Source organism: Astyanax mexicanus, chromosome 2 (genome assembly GCF_023375975.1).
Source record: "Astyanax mexicanus isolate ESR-SI-001 chromosome 2, AstMex3_surface, whole genome shotgun sequence".
In the NCBI taxonomy this organism is placed as follows: domain Eukaryota; kingdom Metazoa; phylum Chordata; class Actinopteri; order Characiformes; family Acestrorhamphidae; genus Astyanax; species Astyanax mexicanus.
Genome location: NC_064409.1, coordinates 76,787,628 through 76,809,477, shown reverse-complemented (window position 1 = coordinate 76,809,477; position 21,850 = coordinate 76,787,628). Strand labels below are relative to the sequence as shown.

The window sequence follows — 21,850 nt, the reverse complement described above, 5'->3', positions numbered from 1 at the left end:
AAGTACCAACTACCCTTTACTTAACCACCTTTTACAAACTACCTTTCATTTAAACCCATTGGCCACTTTATTAGAAACACCTACCTATTACTTGTACTTACTGTTTTTAATGACTGGACACTTCATTAGAAACACCAGCTATTTTTTTGTACTTCACATACTGGTCACTTTATTGGAAACCTCTACTACTTTTACCACTCTTGTGATTCTTTTGATTCCTCTTGCTGGCCACTTTATCAGAAACACTTATTTACTACCTTGCACTTCCACTCACTGGCCACTTTATTAGAAACATCCACTACTTCATTGTCCTTCACATACTGGCCACTTTATTGGAAACATCTATTACTGTTAAACCTTGTGATACTTTTGATTCCTGACTCCTCTCGCTGTTGTGATGAAGATCTGCTGGAATCTGAGCACTTGTGATTCAGAGTGATCACATGACGAGAAGTGAACTTGCTGTGTCGTACCCGTTTACCCGCGTGACCTTCAGGAAGTCAGGAGTTTTTAGAATGTCATCACGTCTTCATCAGATCTTCAGATGACTCAGCAAATTATACATGTCAGAGATGCCTTCATTTACAGCTCCTCACCTGCACCAGCCCTGTGGCTAATGTGTAGGTGTTTCTAATAAAGTGGCCAGAGAATGGAAGCACGAGTATTGTTGGTGTTATTAGTAATAATAATAATCTTCGTGCAATTGTTTGGTGCACACACGTGAAAAAATATATATGTGTGAAACAGCAACATTTTAGTAGAGAGATCTTAAAAAACCTTAAAAAAAAACCTTTCATTGCAAGTCAATGTAAAATGAATTAAAAATAGAATTTTAGGCAACTTTGGAGAATTTGGTCCCTTTAATCAAAAAAAATCTACACAGTGTGTTTTGGACAGTTTGTTCAAATTATGTAGTAAACTAAAAATCGACAAAAATTGACAGTGATGGTTTACACTGCTGCTCATGCACATTTAGGGCATGTCTGTGTGTCTTTGCTGTCATAACGACTGGAAAAGTACACCTTGCTTGGCTCAAAATGTGTAAAAGGCTTGTACTAATTTTTTTAATTAATCATGGTTGCGTTTTTGGGTGTTACGTGAAATAAACCAATCAGTGGGTCACTTGCCGTTTAGAACCAGATGCTCTCTTACTTTTGCTATTTTAACAGCGCAGCTACCTGGACATGTCCTACACTTTTCAGCAGAGGACGCTGTGTTATTTTGAATTCGGTTTATTGTTGATAAAAAAAAGCTCAACCACATTTTTTCTAAAAGCCATAATGAGTATAATGTTGCATTATTAAAATGTTATTGTTACTAATATAATTTGGGATTTTGCACTAGGCTGTTCCCTGTCATTTTAGTGTGGGAAGTTTCATGGCTAAATTGGAGCAGCCTGGTGGCCACCAATCTTCATTAATTACACATTATTGCACCAGTAAGAGCAGAGTGTGAAGGTTCAATTAGCAGGGTAAGAGCACAGTTCTGCTCTAAATACTGCAATGTACACAACATTATGGGTGACATACCAGAGTTCAAAAGAGGACAAATTGTTGGTGCACGTCTTGCTGGAGCATCTGTGACCAAGACAGCAAGTCTTTGTGATGCATCAAGAGCCACGGTATCCAGGGTAATGTCAGCATACCACCACGAAGAACCAACCACATCCAACAGGATTAACTGTGGACGCTGTAAGAGGAAGCTGTCTGAAAGGGATGTTCGGGTGCTAACCTGGATTGTATCCAAAAAACATAAAACCACGGCTGATCAAATCACGCAGAATATCGTTTTTTTGGGGTCGATATTGAGATATTCAAAGCGGTTATCACACATCACAGTTTTTGTATATATTGTAGCCCCTTTCTCTCAGTGTTACAGGTCCTTAGAGTCGTTTATGATCTCACAGATAAGGTGAAGTGAAATGTACCGGCTTGCATCATGTGAACTCAGGCATGCACCGTTTACACCTCGCACAGCTGGCCAGCTGCCAAACAATGCAGTTCAGTTAATGAGTGTGTACAGGTGTGTGTGCAGACGTGTGCTTGAGTGTGTGCACAGACGTGTTTTGGGAACGTTACGTAAAGTATGTTAGATGTAATCTTTGTGTTTGAGTTCCTGGGTGTGTGTGTTTTATAAATATAGCCATGAAGAAGAGACGTCATGAAGAGTGATTCAACTGTGTTGCAAGATTTCTCTGTGTTAATTTAAACACATTTTGGCCAAATCCCGACAAAAACCCTACTTTTAGTGTCTATTAGAGTCAGAGTGGTATAGAGTCAGTGGAGTAGAGTCACAGTGATGTACAATTAACCCATTAACAGGCCAGGATTTTTCTCTATTTTCTGCCTGACATTACACCCCTAAATCTTGAGGATTTCTATTCAAGCATTACATAAAAAGTTTTTATATTTGATAAGGAACATTACTGAAAATCATAATTGTAATTGTATTATTAAGTGGAGTAGAGAGAAAACAGGCAGCTTCTCCAAGTGTCCTGAAGGAGATTTCAAATGCCTCAAATTTTCAGATCTTTCAATGACTTATTTCACTGCAGAGAATAAGGGACAAGGCATGTTAATAGGTTAAATTAAATGATTTAGAGTCAGAGTGGAGGAGAAGCAGAGTCCTATAGAGTCACAGCCCTATAAAATCAAAGTGGTGTAGAGTCAGAGTCCTGTAGAGTCAGAGCCCTGTAGAGTCAGAGCCCTGTAGAGTCAGAGCCCTGTACAGTCACAGCCCTGTAAAAATAATGTGGTGTAGAGTCAGAGTCCTGTAGAGTCACAGCCCTGTAAAATTAATGTGGTGTAGAGTCAGAGTCCTATAGAGTCACAGCCCCGTAAAATCAAAGTGGTGTAGAGTCAGAGCCCTGTAGAGTCAGAGCCCTGTAGAGTCAGAGCCCTGTACAGTCACAGCCCTGTAAAATTAATGTGGTGTAGAGTCAGAGTCCTATAGAGTCAGAGCCCTGTAGAGTCAGAGCCCTGTAGAGTCAGAGCCCTGTACAGTCACAGCCCTGTAAAATTAATGTGGTGTAGAGTCAGAGTCCTATAGAGTCACAGCCCTGTAAAATCAAAGTGGTGTAGAGTCAGAGTCCTGTAGAGTCACAGCCCTGTAAAATTAATGTGGTGTAGAGTCAGAGCCCTGTAGAGTCAGAGCCCTGTAGAGTCAGAGCCCTGTACAGTCACAGCCCTGTAAAATTAATGTGGTGTAGAGTCAGAGTCCTATAGAGTCAGAGCCCTGTAGAGTCAGAGCCCTGTAGAGTCAGAGCCCTGTACAGTCACAGCCCTGTAAAATTAATGTGGTGTAGAGTCAGAGTCCTATAGAGTCACAGCCCTGTAAAATCAAAGTGGTGTAGAGTCAGAGTCCTGTAGAGTCACAGCCCTGTAAAATTAATGTGGTGTAGAGTCAGAGCCCTGTAGAGTCACAGCCCTGTAAAAGTAATGTGGTGTAGAGTCAGAGTCCTATAGAGTCACAGCCCCGTAAAATCAAAGTGGTGTAGAGTCAGAGCCCTGTAGAGTCAGATCCCTGTACAGTCACAGCCCTGTAAAATTAATGTGGTGTAGAGTCAGAGTCCTATAGAGTCACAGCCCTGTAAAATCAAAGTGGTGTAGAGTCAGAGCCCTGTAGAGTCACAGCCCTGTAAAATTAATGTGGTGTAGCGTCAGAGTCCTATAGAGTCACAGCCCCGTAAAATCAAAGTGGTGTGGAGTCAGAGTCCTGTAGAGTCAGAGCCCTGTAGAGTCAGATCCCTGTAGAGTCACAGCCCTGTAAAATTAATGTGGTGTAGAGTCAGAGTCCTGTAGAGTCAGAGCCCTGCTAAATTAAAGTGGTGTAGAGTGAGAGTCCTACAGAGTCACAGCCCTGTAAAATCAGAGTGGTGTAGAGTCAGAGTCCTATAAAATCAGAGTGGTGTAGAGTCAGAGTCCTGTAAAATCAAAGTGGTGTAGAACCAGAGTGATGTAGAGTCAGTAAAAGCAGAGTGCAGCAGAGTCATTATTAAATAGGTCTAGATTCAGACTGGTGTAATGTCAGAGTTTTAGATAATGAGAACAATGTCGAGTCGGACTGGTTTAGAGTCAGAGTAGTATAAAGTTATAAAGGTGTTTAGACAGAGTGGTGCAGTGTCGAGTCAGAGCGTTATAGAGTCAAAGTTCTGTAAAGTTAGAGTGCTCTAGAGAGTCAGAGTGCTGTAGAATCAGAGTGGTGTAGAGTCAGAGTCCTGTAAAATCAGAGTGGTGTAGAGTCAGAGTCCTGTAAAAGTGATGTAGAGTCAGTAAAAGCAGAGTGCAGCAGAGTCATTATTAAATAGGTATAGATTCAGACTGGTGTAATGTCAGAGTTTTAGATAATGAGAACAATGTCGAGTCAGACTGGTTTAGAGTCAGAGTAGTATAAAGTTATAAAGGTGTTTAGACAGAGTGGTGCAGTGTCGAGTCAGATTGTTGTAGAGTCAGAGTAGTGTAGAGTCAAAGTTCTGTAGAGTCAGAGTGCTGTAGAATCAGAATAGTTTAGACTCAGAGTGCTGTAGAGTCAGAGTAGTGTAGAGTCAGAGCGCTGTAGAGTCAAAATTGCAATGAGTTATAGTGGTGTAGAGTCAGAGTTCTGTAGAGTCAGAGTACTGTAGAGTCAGAGTGCAGTAGAGTCTTTCACTCACTCACACATTAATCAAGCTACATATTGTCCACAATTAAACACTTGAACATAACCTAATGTAATGTAATGTAATGTAATGGCATGTAATGCAATGTAATGAATTGTAATGCAATGTAATGTAATGACATGTAATGCAATGTATTGTAATTTAATGTAATCTAAAGTAAAGTCAAGTAGTTTTATTGTCAATGCTGCATATGTACGGGACATACAGAGAATTGAAATTACATTACTCTTCTTCACAAAAAGTACAGCAAATATAGAAAATAGATATATAATATAAAAGAATGGGAGACACTATATTTACAATACAACAAGGACACAAACAGACATATGTGAGACAGAAGACAATAGAGCAATAGTGGTGAAAATAAGATATATGACATAAGAGAATGGGAGTATTTTAATGTAATGTAATGTACTGTAATCTAATGTAATGAAATGCAATACAATGTAATGCAATGTAATACAATGCAATGCAATGTAATGAAATGCAATGTAATGCAATGTAATACAATGCAGTGCAATGCAATGTAATGTAATGTAATCTACGTATCTGTCTGTGTGTTTAGTGGTTACAGTCAGAGAGAAACCCGGCGAATCTGAGTGTGGTGGTGGATAAGTTGTTCCAGGTGATTCCGGGAGAAGATGATTTGATGGACTCGAGTCCGAGCCGGTGCCGGACCTGCTCTGTGGTGGGGAATTCTGGGAATCTGCGCTCTTCCGGATACGGACCTCAGATCGACGCTGCGGAGATCGTCATCCGGTAAGACTGAGTACTCACCATGCTCCTGCCTTCAGTACCTCAACACCATGAGCATCTATCTACACTGAACATACTATAAATCACCAACTTAGAAAAGTATTAAAAATTCAGCCAATCAAAAGACAACAGCAGTATTAAAGATACCAGTCAAAAGGTGCACAGGAAATACAGTAAACCATGCAACGGATAAAAAAAAAGTCACCAGGGGTGCAAAACATGTCAAGTAATGAAGTACAAATACTTTGTTCAAATCTTACTTAAGTAGAAATGTAGGTTGTCTATACTTTACTGAAGTAATTATTTATTTTTGGGATTACTTTTTACTTCTGTTTCTTACATTTCTACACAATTATCTGAACTTTCTACTCCTTACATTTTATTTAAAAATAGCCTCATTACTCCTGTTTCATTTCAGCTCGTTTTTATTCTGGCTTCTCATCGTTCAATAAAACCCCAATCCAGATAAATCTCTCCATCCAGATAGAGTGAATCTGATTGTGATTGGATGTAGAGAAGCATAAACATATACCATTCCCACTCCCTATTGGTTTATACTGTGATCCATCACACCTGCACACGATGATCCGTGCAGAGACTCAAGAGAACTCCAGACAAACTCCAGTCCAACTAAACTTCAACTTTAATATATTTACATTCTACTAAAATACATTAATTTACAATCAGCATATATATGCAGCTGGATATATCTATCAACATTAACATTTTAATTATAGAACATTATAGTCATTATGGCTTTTAGTAAAATGTGTTTTGGGGAGGAGGGGAGGGGTTGTGTAGTGCACTATAGGAATCTGTGGGCGTTGCCTAAAAGTTTTTTTTTCTTAATGGCTTAATTATTTCCCCTACTTTCCATTCATTTTACTTTTATACTTTTTAAGTAGTTTTGAATTCAGTACTTTTTTAAAACACTTTTACTTAAATAGTAAAAAGCTTGAGTTGATACTTCTTCAACTTCTACAGAAGTAATTTATTAAACCCTAGTATCTATACTTCTACCTACAGAGTAATGAGTGGAGATACTTTTACCCATGCATTAAACGAAAAGCAAGGACACCAAAGACAGCCAATCAGAAGACACAAAAAAAAAAACACCCAGAAAACTCACAGTTCCACAACACACCACACTGTGTGGTTTAAAGCTCTGAATGGGTACCACTTTAAAATAAGACTACCTTTATAAAGGGTTTATAAATGGTTTACATTTAGTTTATTAATGGCTACTAATTAGGTTGTAAATGCCTTAAAAATCATTAATAATCAGTTATAACACATACATAGAAATGTACGTAGACCTGTTGTTTGCCAAATAGTGAACCCACAGCCATCTATATTGTTGCCCTTTCTACGTATATGTTATAACTGATTAATAATGATTTTTAAGGCATTTACAACCTAATTAGAAACCATTAATAAACTAATTGTAAGCCATTTATAAACCCTTTATAAAGGCAGTCTTATTTTAAAGTGGTACCTCTGAATAACACTATTGTTTAACACACGTCTAAAACAGATACTGGTGAACCTGCACACTGTGTGTGTGTTTTTCCCACACACATCATTCTGACAGATGACTCATTTGATGACTTATTATGGGGCGTGGAGTGACAAATAAAACATTGTTTTACTTATTTAATCATAGTTTATCTTCTTCTTCATTGTTTCAAAGCCTGAACCAGAACCGGAACTAAGTCTTAAATCAAGCATGATGATGCAGCAGCCAATCAAAAGACTCCTGAAAAAAAATGTTCAACACATGTCTAAAAATAGATACTGGTGGACTGGTGAACTTATTATGGGGTGCAGAGTCACAAATAATAATAATAATAAAAAAAAAACTAAAACTAAAATATACAACTACTAGTGTAGCTCTAGTGTATTATGGCTTACGGCCAATAGATTTCATTTTCCAGCAGGACTTGGCACACTGCCAAAAGTACCAATTGGTCTTATATATTGTGGCGGCTCTGGGTTGTGTGTGTGGCTGCCTGTAGGCATGGTTCTGTTCTCCTGTGTGCGAGGATGACAGGGGTGGGGCATCTCCCTTGGGAGGGGTTATGCAGAGAGGGTGGGCACCACTCTGGATCTGCCATCTGGGAGACACACAGCTGGGTTGGTGGCCTTTGGGCTGTTTGAGCTCTGTGGGGTAATGGTTTTAGCTCTCCTAGTCTTGTTGAAGACTGTAAGTGAGTGGCAAGCCAGTTCAATAAAGGAGCTGTTGAGCATTCAGCATGAGTCTCACGGGTCTTCCTTCCTCTTCCACGCCAAAATATTATTCTTATTTTCTCGGTTTTTATTGGCTGTAAGCAACAATAAAACGTTTAAAATAGATCACTCTGTGTTTAATACATCTATATAATATATGAGTTTCACATTTTGAACCGAATTACTGAAATAAAATAAAAAAATAATTAGCATTTATTTTCTTCTTGGTTTTTGCTATTAACTTAAACAATTGAACTGAAATTTAACTCAATTTATTTAAATGCACACCTTATTTTTCACATTAATAAAGTAATGTAAAACAACCAAGTAACTAAATATTATGGGTAATTGGTGCTAAGTTATGTTATGAAAGCATTAATTACATAAAACCTAAGGTACATTTCAGTGCATCACCTTTTTTCCCAGTGAAAAGCTTTAGAAATTATTTAAACTTTTTTAAAAAAAAGAAAAGAAGAGGAAATCACTCTTAAATATTACATTAACAAATAGGAACTAGCTAGGATCCTACAGTTCGTGCCACTGTGGTTTTAGTGTCTGAATGTCACTATTGTTGAGCACGCCTCAAATCTAAAAACAAATCTAAAAAACAAATACACGCATAGACATGAACACCGCCTAAAGGTATTTGCATCCGTGACTTATTTTAGTCTCAGAGAGGAGACTGAAATCTAAAATGCCTAAAGCAGTTTGAACTCTCACCACAATCATTTCAGAGTGCAGGGAAATTACCGGGACGCTTCAAATCTTGGTGACTTCCTGTGATACCTAGAAAACATGCTGAGAGATATTGTAAGTGTGCCAGTATTGCCAGAATACAAACCAGAATATATATATTTTAATATTTTACATTATTCAAAGTAAGCACCTCTTGTTCAGATAGAGACAGTTTTGCACATCTCTGCTGGATTTTCTCAGTCAGCTTTATGAGGTAGAGTCTCCTGGAATTCAGGCTTTCAGTTAACAGCATCAGTTTTTTATTTAATTTTAAAGAGGTAGAGGGAGGACAGAAGAAAGAACTACTTATAACTACTATATATATATATATATATATATATATATATATATATATATATATATATATATATATATATATATATATATAGTGGTAACTCTGATTAACTTATCCTGTGCAACAGAGGGAATTGTTACTCTTCCTTTTCTAGGGCAACCCTGATGAGTGCCAGTTTTATCATTATATTGTTTTTGATGGTCTTTTTTGCATCTGCACTTGAGGATACTTTCAAAGTTCTTGAAATTGACTTTCGGCCTGACTTAAAGTCATTTTTTCCTTTATTTAGTTGAGTAGTTCTTGCTTCTCTCCTACCTCTACCTCTTTAAAATGTAACTGATGCTCTCAAACTAACACGAAGAGACAAGAAATTCAAGTAATTAACTCTTGATGAGTTTCATTTAAATTTACATTTAAATTTAAATTTAAATCCTTTAAATACAATGGGAAAGTGCCTAGTACAAACCCTGCTGGCTTTTTTTGTACTCTCCCTGCACTGTTTGTATTACTACAACTTTTTGTCTTTATTATGTTTTCTTGGTGTATTGTGCATGATTAATTAAAAAATAAAAAAAACTCTTGATGAGTTCAGCACAGCTGTTAACTGAAAGCCTGAATTCCAGGTGACTCTACCTCATAAAGCTGACTGAGAAAATCCAGCAGAGATGTTCAAAGTAAGAGGTGTTATTTTGAAAAATCTTAAATATTAAACATATTCTGCGTTGTTTAATTCTTTTTTATTTACTAAATTATTCTGTATGTTTTTCTTCATAGTTTGGATGACTTTATTATTGATTTACAATGCAGAATATTTTAAAATAAATATAATATAATATATAATAGATAGACATCTGGCGTGTTGAGTTACACATGCAATCATTCATTTATTGCTCCTGGTTACTTTTTTTAATCTTCCTCCTAAATTGCATTACAATCCCTTCTTCTCCCTCCCACACTTCCTTCTTGGAGCATTTATATATTTGCAACCACATCTTTGATGGCATTAAAGTGCATTAAAAGCAGATGCAGCAGTAGCGCGATGAGGACCACTGGAAGTAACCAGAAAAAAAAAAAAACAGATAAACCCAATGACTAATCCTTATATAAACTTAAATTAAATCTACTTGTGTGCTTCCATGTCATGTCCAATCATACTGAAGGCAGCAGGATTCTATTTTTGATCTGTTTCCATACATAATTATACAGGAACTTCTTATCTCTTGTGGGTCAGCCTGAGCTCAGCCCTCGTAACATCTGCTTCGTACATGTCTTATACGCTCAGGGTCTGCCAAATAATAATAAAAATAATAATAATAAAACATTCATTTTAAAATCGCCCGAGTCCTGAGGGAGGACAGCAGTGGGTTTATTGTTTTCTCTGCTCTGAAATAAAATGTCATTCAGTTTAACCTCTATTGAAGTTCGGTTATCTTCTACAGCGAGGAAATCTCTAAGGCTCGACTGATATAAAAAATGCTGCTGCTTTAGTGAAATTGTCGTCAATGTCAGAATTTAAGAAGCCAAAAGTTATTTAAAAAAAAATGCAATGAAGGTTAGAACTAGGGATGCATAATGATATTAGAATGACATTGATATCATTTCATTGACTTATGCTAGTTTTATTTTATTAGTTTTAGATATTTTTTTTCTAATTTTCTAGCAAGTAGCATCACACTCGGAGGAAAGCGCAGCAACTCGGTTCTGATACATCAGCTCACAGACGCAGCCTTGTGCTGATCCACATCACCCTAGGAGTGATGAGGGGAAGGAGCGCCATCTACTACTGTACCCACCCAGAGAGAGAGCATGGGCAATTGTGCTCTCTCAGGGCTCTGGCCGCTAAAGGCAAGCTGCCTGACCCGGATTCGAACCAGAGATCTCCCGATCACAGTGGGAGCACTTAGTGCTAATGCTTATACTAGTTTTTATTTATATTTATTAGTGTCTAGTCTCTTTGATCACATCTTTTAACATTGGTAGATACATTACCAGCCAAAAGTTTGGACACACCTCTTCTTATTCAATGTTACCTCCAGGTTGTGAGGTATTATCTTGTGAGTAAGATTGAACACTGGTAACATAACACATGCTCATGACAAGGTGACTTAAGTTCTTTAATCTCGTAGAGTCGTAAATGGCATAAGCATGCAAGGAGACAAAGAACCTCAATCAATCAATCAATCAATCAATCAATCAATCAATCAATCAATCTTTATTCTCACTCTGGAATACATTGAGGGTTACCCTTATTTACAGTGCCACAGAGCATTTACAGTATAAAAGGGACTGAAAATATAAATATAGTAAGGAATAAGAAATAATAAAGAACAGAATAGTTTGAAAAAAACATAAATAAAAAAATAAAATTTTATATCAACATTTAATATAGATGAATAAAATATATGTACAAAGAATAAAATAGGAACATTTTAAAAGACCATTAAAAAATGAACACATAAAAAGTAAAGATAAAGTAAAAGAGAGTATTAGTAAAATTACTAAATTATTTGAGACACAAAACGGTAAATATTAACATAAAAAACAGGCAGAGGTAGAAAACATGTGGTCAAAACATAAAAGTAAGGGAACAGTTGGCAATACTTTGCAAAGTCGTTGGCACACTGAAGCAGGATATTTACTATATTTAAAGATGTACCGCGAGGCAGTGAATTATGGGAAATGTAGTCATGGGAGTCAGTCGAGCTAGGTCTACAGATTGTACAGGTCTACAGATCTAATTAATCTTGGAAGCTTCTAAAACTTGACCTAAGAAAAGACAAAAAAAAGGAAAAATGGGAAAAAGCTATAAGAAAACACTACACTTTACAACCACAGGGTTCCCATTTCTAGGGTGTCCTAGAAAGTCTTAGAACTGTTAAAAATGATACAATTGCTTACAATATACTGGGAAAGTTATTGAGTTATTGAGACACAAAACCTTAAACATAAACAGAAAAAACAGGCAGATATATTTGTAAAATGAAAAAATGGTAAAAAGCTATAAGAAAACACTACACTTTACAACCACAGGGTCCCCATGTGTCCCTTAAAATCTGAAAAAAAAAAAAAAACTGGTACAATCTGTTGAAATGTATACAATTGAAAATTTGAGCTATTAAGACACCGAACAATAAACACCAACATTAAGAAAAAAGGGAGAGACTGATAGCAGGTGGACAAAACATAAAATAATAAGAACAGTTGGCAAATACTTTGCAAATTCTAAATTCTATATTTAAAGATGTATCACAAGGCAGGAATTATGGGAAATGTAGTCATGGGAGTCAATAGAGCCAGGTGGGAGGCCAGGAAGTATAAGAAATCCTTCAAAATCTCCACATTTCCAAAGAAAAAGAAAAACCCCAGCACGAGTCAGTGCAGGGAAGCTTCTTCAGTGATAATGAAGGCATTTAAAAGTCTGGCTCTTACCTGTGTGAAGCCTGTCACTGCTCTGCACCTGGATCCATTTCGTTTCAGTTTACAGAGCGCAGGATCAATAGATAAGAGCCTACACTTCATTATCCAACATCTGGATCTCAGAGAGACATCTGCCGGGATTCTGTTTATGGAGTGAAGCTCTGTGTTCAATACAGTGGTCTGTGATTTATTACTGAGCGGAGGCTCACGGATGAATGTAGATGAACCTGTCTGTGGATGGATCTATAATCTCCTCACTGTCTGGATGCACTGAGTTTAATGGCTTCTTATCTCTCAGGCTGTCAGTCTATAAGTAGCTTTACAAATCTGCTTGTTTGCTTTTCCTCTCACTGATGTAATTCTTTACGTTACGATGAATTAATGTATGTTATGCGGACCAAAGGTTGGATCACCACCCCAAATCTTATTATTATTATTTTTTATTATTATTATTAAGTTAAGTATCTAATTAGCTCTAAAAGCATGTAAAATCTGGCCTAAGAAAAAGTGGAAATAAAGAAAAAAATGGTAAAAAGCTGCTAGAAAACACTACACTTTACAACCACAGGGTTTCCATTTCTAGGGTGTCCTCTGAAAAAAACTGGTTAAATCTGTTAAAAATGATATTAAAATTGCTAATAATGTTTCAAGAAACCTAAGCTATTGAGACAATAAACAATGAGATAAGATAAAGAGACAAAAACAAGCAGAGATAGATAACAGGTGGGCAAAACATTAAAGTACCCAATACTTTAAGTTGGCAATACTTTGCAAAGTCGTTGTAAAAATGAAGCATTATCTCACATTAAAAAGACTTTATCCTCCTTTTGTTTGAGTAACTGTCTAATAAACTGTTCAGGGAAGACTTTATACCAGATTTTGGAACGTTGCTTCAGGGATTGGATGATTGTAAGTGTGGATGATCACCACCCCAAATCTTATTATTATTTTTTAAAATTATTATTATTAAAGTTAAGTATCTAATTAGCCCTAAAAGTATGTAAAATCTGCCCTAAGAAAAAGTGGATATAAAGAAAAAAATGGTAAAAAGCTGCTAGAAAACACTACACTTTACAACCACAGGGTTTCCATTTCTAGGGTGTCCTAGAAAGTATAAAAACTGGTTAAATCTGTTAAAAAATGATATTAAAATTGCCAATAATGTATCAAGAAACTTAAGCTATTGAGACACAAAACAATAAGATAAGTGCAAAACATGAAAGTACCTTCAGTACACAAAGGAAACAGTTGGCAATACTTTGCACAGTCACTAAAACCTAATACTAAAATGACTTAGTCCTTCTTTTGTTGGAGTAACTGTCTAATGAACTGTCCAGGGAAGACTTTATACCAGGTTTTGGAACGTTGCTTCAAGGATTGGATGATTGGAAGTGTGGATGATCACCACCACACCCCAAATCATCGCCAACTCCTCAACTCATGCCATTCTAAAAGAAAGTATTGGATGGAGCTCCATCATTCCAGAGAACACAGTTCTTCCACTGCTCCACATTATAATTTAGAACTGTGCTGTAGATGGACACATACACAAATCAATTAATTGCAGGTGAGAGGCAATAATATACTGTACAGCAGAATCCTGGAAGAAAACCTAGGCTAGGCTAGGAAGGCGATTGACCTTCCGGCAAGACAATGACCCTAAACCTACAGACAAAGCTACAGTGGAATGGTTTAGATCAAATAATAATAAATAAATAAATAAAACAAATTCATTTTAATTACATTAAATACATCCCTTTATTATAAATGAATAAAATATATGTATAACAAATAGAAAAATCTAATTAAAATGACCAAAAGTATAATAATTAACTAATATCATAAGACTCAAAGTAAATAAAGAAGTTAAAAAGTGCTCAAAAGGCATGAGCTAATTCTCTTAATTAATCATGGGTGTGGTTAATTTTGTGAGCTCTGACTTTGGCTCGTTCGTATTAAAATGCTATAATTGCATTCTGTGCATATATTATTTTATATTATCATTACATTACATCCTAATGTAACACAAAGTGGTCTTATAATACAAATAATAAAATCTATTGTAATATTTTTTCCAGACAATATATTGCTTAATCATTATAGTGCATCAAAGTGTATTTGTAGCCACATAATTAATCAGTATATTTAAAGAGATTTAAGTGAAATTAAACTATTTTAAATATGTTTAAGTAACATTTAAACATACTACTTCATGTATAGTAATGTAACCCCATATTTTAAATATGCTTACAGTAAAATTATAATACATTTAATAATGCGTATTACAACTGTATCACTATATATATATATATATTTTTTTTTAATTAGTTGTAGTAATTTAATTTACTTTATAAAAAGTTACATGATACATTTTACTTTGTTAAAACAACTGTTACAGTAGTTCAATTACACTTTGTAAAAAAAGTCCAAAAATATATTTGGAAATTTTTGGATATATTTGGACGTATTTTAGAAGTATAAAGTGTACTTCATAGTAGTCTATTTTTTTTATATACACTATATTGTACTTTTTTAAAAAGTATGATCAAAGTTTACTTTCAAACATTTGATTAAAGCATAATATTAATAATATTATATTATATTATATTAACTTTTAATATATTTAACTTTTAATATATTTTAAGTAAGTACATAAATCTGTTAGTATATTTACAGCATATTTAGACATTTCTCAATTTGTTTTAAGTACAGTTATTTATATACAGTATCTTTTCACCAGGGCTGCTGTTATTCTCTGTGATTTTTATTACAACCTAAGGGTTACTAATCTGTAATTACATGCAAAGCAATTCAAACAGTTTGAGTTATTTCTAAGAAAAGCCCTGAGGAAAACAGCAGGAGTCACCAGTGCTTCCGAGAAGTCCAGTCTGTACGTAATGTAATGTGGGTCTGGTTAAGTTCTGCTGCGCTCCAATTAAACTCCAGCAGATCAAATCTAATCAAATGTTCAGAGAAGCTCTTTGAATCTAATCTCCAATCCCACGCTGAGCTCCAGCACTCCCTCCAAATCTGTGAACTGGGCCCACAGGATTACTGAGGATCCCTTTCCTCCGCTCACCATTTATATTTCACATGCTCCTCTCTTCCTCTCTGGGAAACGCTTTAAAGCCCCAGAACACAAAACCAGCAGGCACCTGAAATCCCCCATTACTATTCTTCTGCTGAACTTCTGCAGAGAATACCAATTTAATCCTGAATAAAAGTTTCAAAAGTTCGAGTAAATCCAGCTGAAGTTACTGTTAAAATAGTTTAAAGTAGCACATTTTACCAGGAGGCTCATTAAAAAGCAGCATTTAGGGGATGTTGATTTGTAGAATAAGAGAAATAAACTGAAACACAACTTAAAACATTATAAATTAAATAATTAATTCATTAAACACGAATAGTTAAAATACATAGTCAGTTAATTAATGTAAGATCGATGTGTTGGCATATATTGACTATATTTCAAATGAACAGACAATGTTTTTTTTAATACAGTAAAGTAAACATTTACTAATGAACCGTGATTTTTTTTTATGTTTATGTCCAAGTTTATGGCTGTTCACTGTTGTGTCAAGTAGAATGGCAACATGCTACTGAATAAACATTTTTACAAAATTTTAATTTTACACCTTTATTTTACATTTATATATTATTTTATATATAGTTAACTACTGGTGTGAAGCTAAGACTCTGGTAAATCAATTTCAAGCACCAAAACAGTTTATCCACACAAGTAAAATATATTTTTAACCATATATTGGAATAATTTTTAAATCGGATTTCACATTTTTGAGGTTTAGGCCACATAATCTCTTCATACATCCTCCAGGCCACTTATTTCCTCATTATTGAGACAGCTGAGACTGTCCTGAATATTTTTATATAAGATATGTGGGTATTATTTTAAACAAAAGTGCCTTTAAAGGCAAAATTAAGAAAATATCCAAAAATCGAGATAATGCCCTTAGACTGGAAAGGGTTAAAGGAGACATATTATAGCTTTGCGTTTTACCGCATGCCCCAGTCTCTTTCAGAATCAGCCGTTTAAGGGCTCTGTCACTTTTATGCAAATAAGCTGTTGCCTAGCCCATGCATACGCTAGTTAGTGTTAACTTGTCAAAACACAAAAAAGCTAGTTCATGCTTAACTGTGACAGAAGCACAAAACTCATTATTTGAAAGTATTTACATCTTACACGTACAGTAGGTACAGATTCCTCCCTCAGAAAAAGTCTGCTGGATAATCCTGCTGGGTACAGTCTAAGATTCTCAATCAAAATGACTGAAATGGCATTTCTTCAACAGATCTAAGTGGATCTGGTGGGGGCTAACGGGTGAGGGTTCTCTGTGCATTCAGAAAAGGAATTGCCTCTGGTTACAAGACCTTATTCACTTAACGTTGGGTTGCCAAATTGCCTGTAACGAAAGCCAAAAGTGATCTGGTATCGTACAAAAAGTGCATCCCAGCTCAAAATCAATGTATATGGTTTTGTTGCATTGTGTTCTGTACATTTATTTTGATTTGTTTTGGTTTTACATTACAGTTTGCACTCGTGCAAATGTAAATGGTTAAGATAGGAATGGACAGCTGACTGTTGACTGTTGTCAGGGTTTTAATCAGTCAGTGGCGCACCTGTATTTCCTGCTGCAAAGATAGAAACACACCAGATATTTACCTAAACACACCTCATTTCCAGACCACCACACCAAACCATCAGTGTACAATAGGACCCTAAGTGATTCTATGTTTTTAGATAGGTTGAACTTTTAATTTTTAACAGTATGGTGGCCTTTGCTAATGCTTTAAATAAAAAATAAAAAATAGCATGTGCTTTAAAGGGTTCTTTATGCATTACCACAGAGAAGCCACTTTTATATAGCTAAAAAAGCATGTTTGTAATAGTTTGGGTCTTTTGCATGAGTTCAGTGGTTCTAAAGGCATCAAATTCTTTATAGAGTTAAAAGCACTTCCTCTTTGGTATCGCTTTAAACAGCCGTTTGAAGCACCTTTATTTCTCAGAGTTTAGGAATGCAGCTCTCCTCTCAGTCTCTCTGAATACGGCCCGAAACTGCCGATTAAACATGAAAGTAGCAGGAATTTAATAACCTAAGCTGTTTTCCGCTTTCTTTATATTCAAGGGCATTTGGCTGACCCAGCAAACACAGCGCCCAAACACTTCCCCACCGCGCCAGGCCCATTCATCTGTTCACACAGCCGCCGCCGCCGCTACGCTCTACGCTCACTCTCTGATGGACGGAACAAAGCTTTAACCAAATGTGACATTAAAAAAAGCCCAAATTAAAAATTACTTATCAATTACTCACTGTCACGTACAAAGATGGCTTCTAACAAATGCAAACACAGCATATAATACAGCCAGAAAATAAATAGTTCCACTGACTGAGAGAGTGAAGTAAGATAAATAAAATATGGGCTCCAAGTGGCTGCCACTATGATCGGGAGATTGCTGGTTCGAATCCCGTTCATGCAGCTTGTGTATCAGCTGCCAGAGCCCCAAGAGAGCACAATAGTCCTTGCTCTCTCTGGGTGGGTACAGTAGATGGCGCTCTTTCCCCTCATCACTCCTAGGATGATTGATTTGGATCGACACAAGGCTGCATCTGTGAGCTGATGTATAGGAACCGAGTGATGCTACTCGGTAATGCTGCATCAGCAGCAGTTCAAAAAGAGGCGGAGTATGACTTCACATGTGTCGGAGGAAGCATGTGCTAGTCTTCACCCTCCTGGTGTTGTGGCTTTACTAGTCCTAATGAGTGGGTTCAGTAATTGGTCTTGTAAATTGGGGAGAACATATTATTAATAAAAGAAAGATAAAATATGGCAACCCTAAGATTTAGGTGTTTAGGTACTGTAGTTCAACCTGAACTACTACTGGCACTCATTCCTGTTACTGGAACTCACTCACTCCTGTTACATTTCTGTTACTGAAACTCATTCTTGTAACTGGCTTTCAGTCCTGTTACTGGAACTCACTCCTGTTACTGGCACTCAGTCCCGTTACTGGCATTCATTCCTCTTACTGTAACTCGCTCCTGTTACTGGCACTCACTCCTGTTACTGGCATTCATTCCTGTTACTGGCACTCACTCCTGTTACTGGCTCTCAGTCCTGTTACTCGAACTCACTCCTATTACTGAAACTTGCTCCTGTTACTGGCTCTCAGTCCTGTTACTGGAACTCGCTCCTGTTACTGGCACTTACTCCTGTTACTGGCACTCAGTCCCGTTACTGGCATTCATTCCTGTTACTTGCACTCATTCCAGCTACTGGCACTCACTCCTGTTACTGGCTCTCAGTCCTGTTACTGGAAATCACTCTTCTTACTGGAACTCGCTCCTGTTACTGGCACTTACTCCTGTTACTGGCACTCAGTCCTGTTACTGGCATTCATTCCTTTTACTTGCACTCATTCCTGTTACTGGCACTCATTACTGTTACTGGCACTCACTCTTGTTACTGAAACTCACTCCTGTTATTGGAACTCATTCCTGTTACTGGCACTCGCTCTTGTTACTGGAATTCACTCCTGTTACTTTTTATGTTATGAGTAACAGGAATTAATTTTTAGCATTAGCAAAAACATGGAAAATAGCTAAATGGCAGCTATGCTAATAGCACGAGGACACTGAGCACATTCTAGTGATTTTCCAAAAAAAATATTTTAGAAACAAACAAATAAGATCTAAGAGTTAAGGTAACAAAAATACACAGTTTCAGATTGAAGAACCCCTAGGAGTTCCCCAAGGAACTGACAAATATCAGCTCCAAAATAATCTTTAGCAATATTTTCAGTTTCAGTTCATTATATTTCTGTAATTATTGTTGTGTTTGGTTAGATGTGAGCATAGGATACTTATTATGTCATCTATTTATTGTCACTTCATTCATAAAGACGAGTGCTCACGTTGTGTTGCAGTGTTGCCACGTTCATCATGTTTCACATAATCAGGTGTTTTCATCTCGATCGTGGGATGCTCTTCACTTCCTCCACACCTTTCCTCATTCCATTAAACCAGCTTAAATCTGATCTGTTCATCAGTGTTCAGCACAGAGCTCTGCAGGCTTTTCATTTATTATCTTTATTTATATTTATTTTTCCCTCCTCTAATGTTTTCCTGTGTATTTTTACTCTTTAATTAATTAATTAATTAATGTAAGCGTATGTATGCATGCTTTTCACTCGTTCATGCAGCTGTAACATCGATAAACTCACCGGCCTTTTAGTGCTGAACTGCATTACTTTATCTTTACATATGTCTTACCGATATTTTTTTAAATCTCTGTTTACTAAAATATGATTTTATTTGATTACATTACTTGGATTTTACTTTAGAAATTTGTTGAAGAATTTTTTATAATCTAATGTTACATAATAATTACGAATAATACATACAAATTTTTACTGCCACTTAAAAAAAAAACACGTTTTGCCATGGTTTTTTTTTTTATATTCTATCAGAATTTTTATGACAAATGGACCAGTATAATTTTTTTCTTTGTGTAAATTAGCTTTTTAGTTTTTTTTTTTTTTCATGTGACAACAAAAATATACTTATTGCCTTAATATTAGTTATATTAATTCTAATATTAGTGTTTCATTCTTTTTCCTAAGCAAATAAAAGTGTGTGAATGAGACGATTACCAAAAATCACTTATGCCAACACCCCGGTTGCCAAGTATTGTATGAAAATTGGCCCAAACTGCATGTGCCAACACCCCGGTTGCTGAGTATAATATGGGAATTGGTCCAAACTGTATGAACCAACACTTCAGTTCCCAAGTATTATATGAAAATTGGCCCAAACTGCATGTGCCAACACCTTGGTTGCTGAGTATAATATAAAAATCGGCCCAAACTGCATGTGCCAACACCCTGGTTGCCAAGTAAAATATGGAAATCGGCCCAAACCGCACGAACCAACAGTTCAGTTGCCAAGTATTATATGAAAATTGGCCCAAACTGCATGTGCGAGTATAATACGGGAATCAGAACAAACTGTGTGTGCCTTCACCCCGGTTGCCAAGTATAATATGGAAATCGGCCCAAACCGCATGAACCAACACCCCAGTTGCTGAATATAATATGGGAATCAACCCAAACTGCATGTTCCAACACTTCGGTTACCATGTATAATATAAGAATCGGCCCAAACTGCATGTGCCAACACCCTGGTTGCCAAGTATTATATGGAAATCGTCCCAAACCGCATGAACCAACACTTCAGTTGCCAAGTATTATATGAAAATTGGCCCAAACTGCATGTGCGAACACCTTGGTTGCTGAGTATAATATGGGAATCAGTCCAAATTGCATGTTTATCTGATAAGGGGAATTTGTGTTTGGTGGTCTGCCAGGTCTTGCAGATGTTTGTAAGGCAGCATATGTTCTCTGTGTGTCTTATCTTTAAAGCGTTGTTGAAAACCCAGCTAAAAAATGCTACCTCTGTAAGTGAATATATATTATTTTATCTCATCTTCTCAGATGATCTGCTAAACATGAAGTACCTTCAACGCCCAGTGTTGTGGATAATATAGAAAATAACACAGTAAATGCAGCTCTAAAGTTGTAAAAATAAGTGAAAAATAATGCTTTAAAAATTATTTGTACAAAGACGCCTCTATAGTTTTAATAGATCATTAAAACTGAGCCATTGTCTAGTTTTAGTTTAATGGCTGGAGAATCAGCAGCGCAGCTCTAATTTTAGCTTTATTTAATTAAAATGTAATTATTCTTCCTTCTGAGCCAAACCGATCTGACAGAATAAACCAAATGAAAAGAAATGGATAATTGTAAACTAAAGCTCAGGATCTGAGTCAGAGCACCATGGGTAATGGAAGCAGTATTACTGATTGGGGAATTGACACAGCTAACAAACACACTTTCCATTATAATTCATCTTTTTTATTTCTCAGAAGACGCTCTGTTGCTTGTGTGTAAATACAGTATCACACAAACACAACACAGAAATCAACATTTACCAACCTGTGAAAATTATAAATATTAGTAAAACACTAATATTAGAATCATTACAAATAACATTTACAGAAAAAGTGAAGTTTTTCATCACTATGATGATTAAAACATCTCTAAATTGATCCACATTGAGTCTAGTAATATTTATAGCATCCATAGTACGTCCCAAGTGATTGCTGTGGTGTTCCCAGTGGTTGCCATGGTGGTGCTCAGTGATGGCTAGGTAGTTGCTATGGTTAGCTAAAGGTTTTCCTATCAGATTAATCATTAAAATATCTCTAAATCGATTCACATCACACCAAGTGGTTGCTGAGGTGTTCCAGGTGGTTGTTTCATGGATGCTATGGTGTTGCTTAGTGTTTTACCATCACTGTGATCTTTAAAACATCTCTGAATCGACCTACATGGAGTCTAGTAGCATTTAAAGTAGCTATAGTATCCCGAGTGGTTGCTGTGGTACTTCAAGTGTTTGCTATGGTGTTGCTAAAGTGGTCCAGGTGGTTGTGATGGGGGTGTTTAGTGGTTGGTAGGTGGTTGCTATGGTGTTGCTAAGGGTTTTCCTATCAGTGTGTTTATTAAAACATCTCTGAATCTTTCCACATGTAGCATTTATAGTATTTATAGTATCCCAAGTGGCTTCTGTGGTATTCAAGGTATTTACTATAGTGGTGCTCAGTGGTTGTTAGGTGGCTTATATGGGGTTGCTAAGTGTATTACCATCACTGTGAACATTAAAACATCTCTGAATCGATCTTCATGGAAT

At 36.3% G+C, this 21,850-nt stretch overlaps 1 protein-coding gene across 5 annotated transcripts in view; it reads left to right on the top strand.

Annotated features, from left to right (window-relative positions):
* The window catches only part of st3gal1l3 (ST3 beta-galactoside alpha-2,3-sialyltransferase 1, like 3), a 385,371-nt gene that overhangs the window by 337,101 nt on the left and 26,420 nt on the right, over positions 1 to 21,850 (top strand). For all 5 annotated transcript variants that reach the window (XM_049475270.1, XM_049475269.1, XM_022671937.2 and 2 more), the window contains one exon: positions 5,223 to 5,416. In XM_049475270.1, the coding sequence (XP_049331227.1) occupies positions 5,223 to 5,416 (194 nt within the window). The remainder of the gene's footprint in view (positions 1 to 5,222; positions 5,417 to 21,850) is intronic.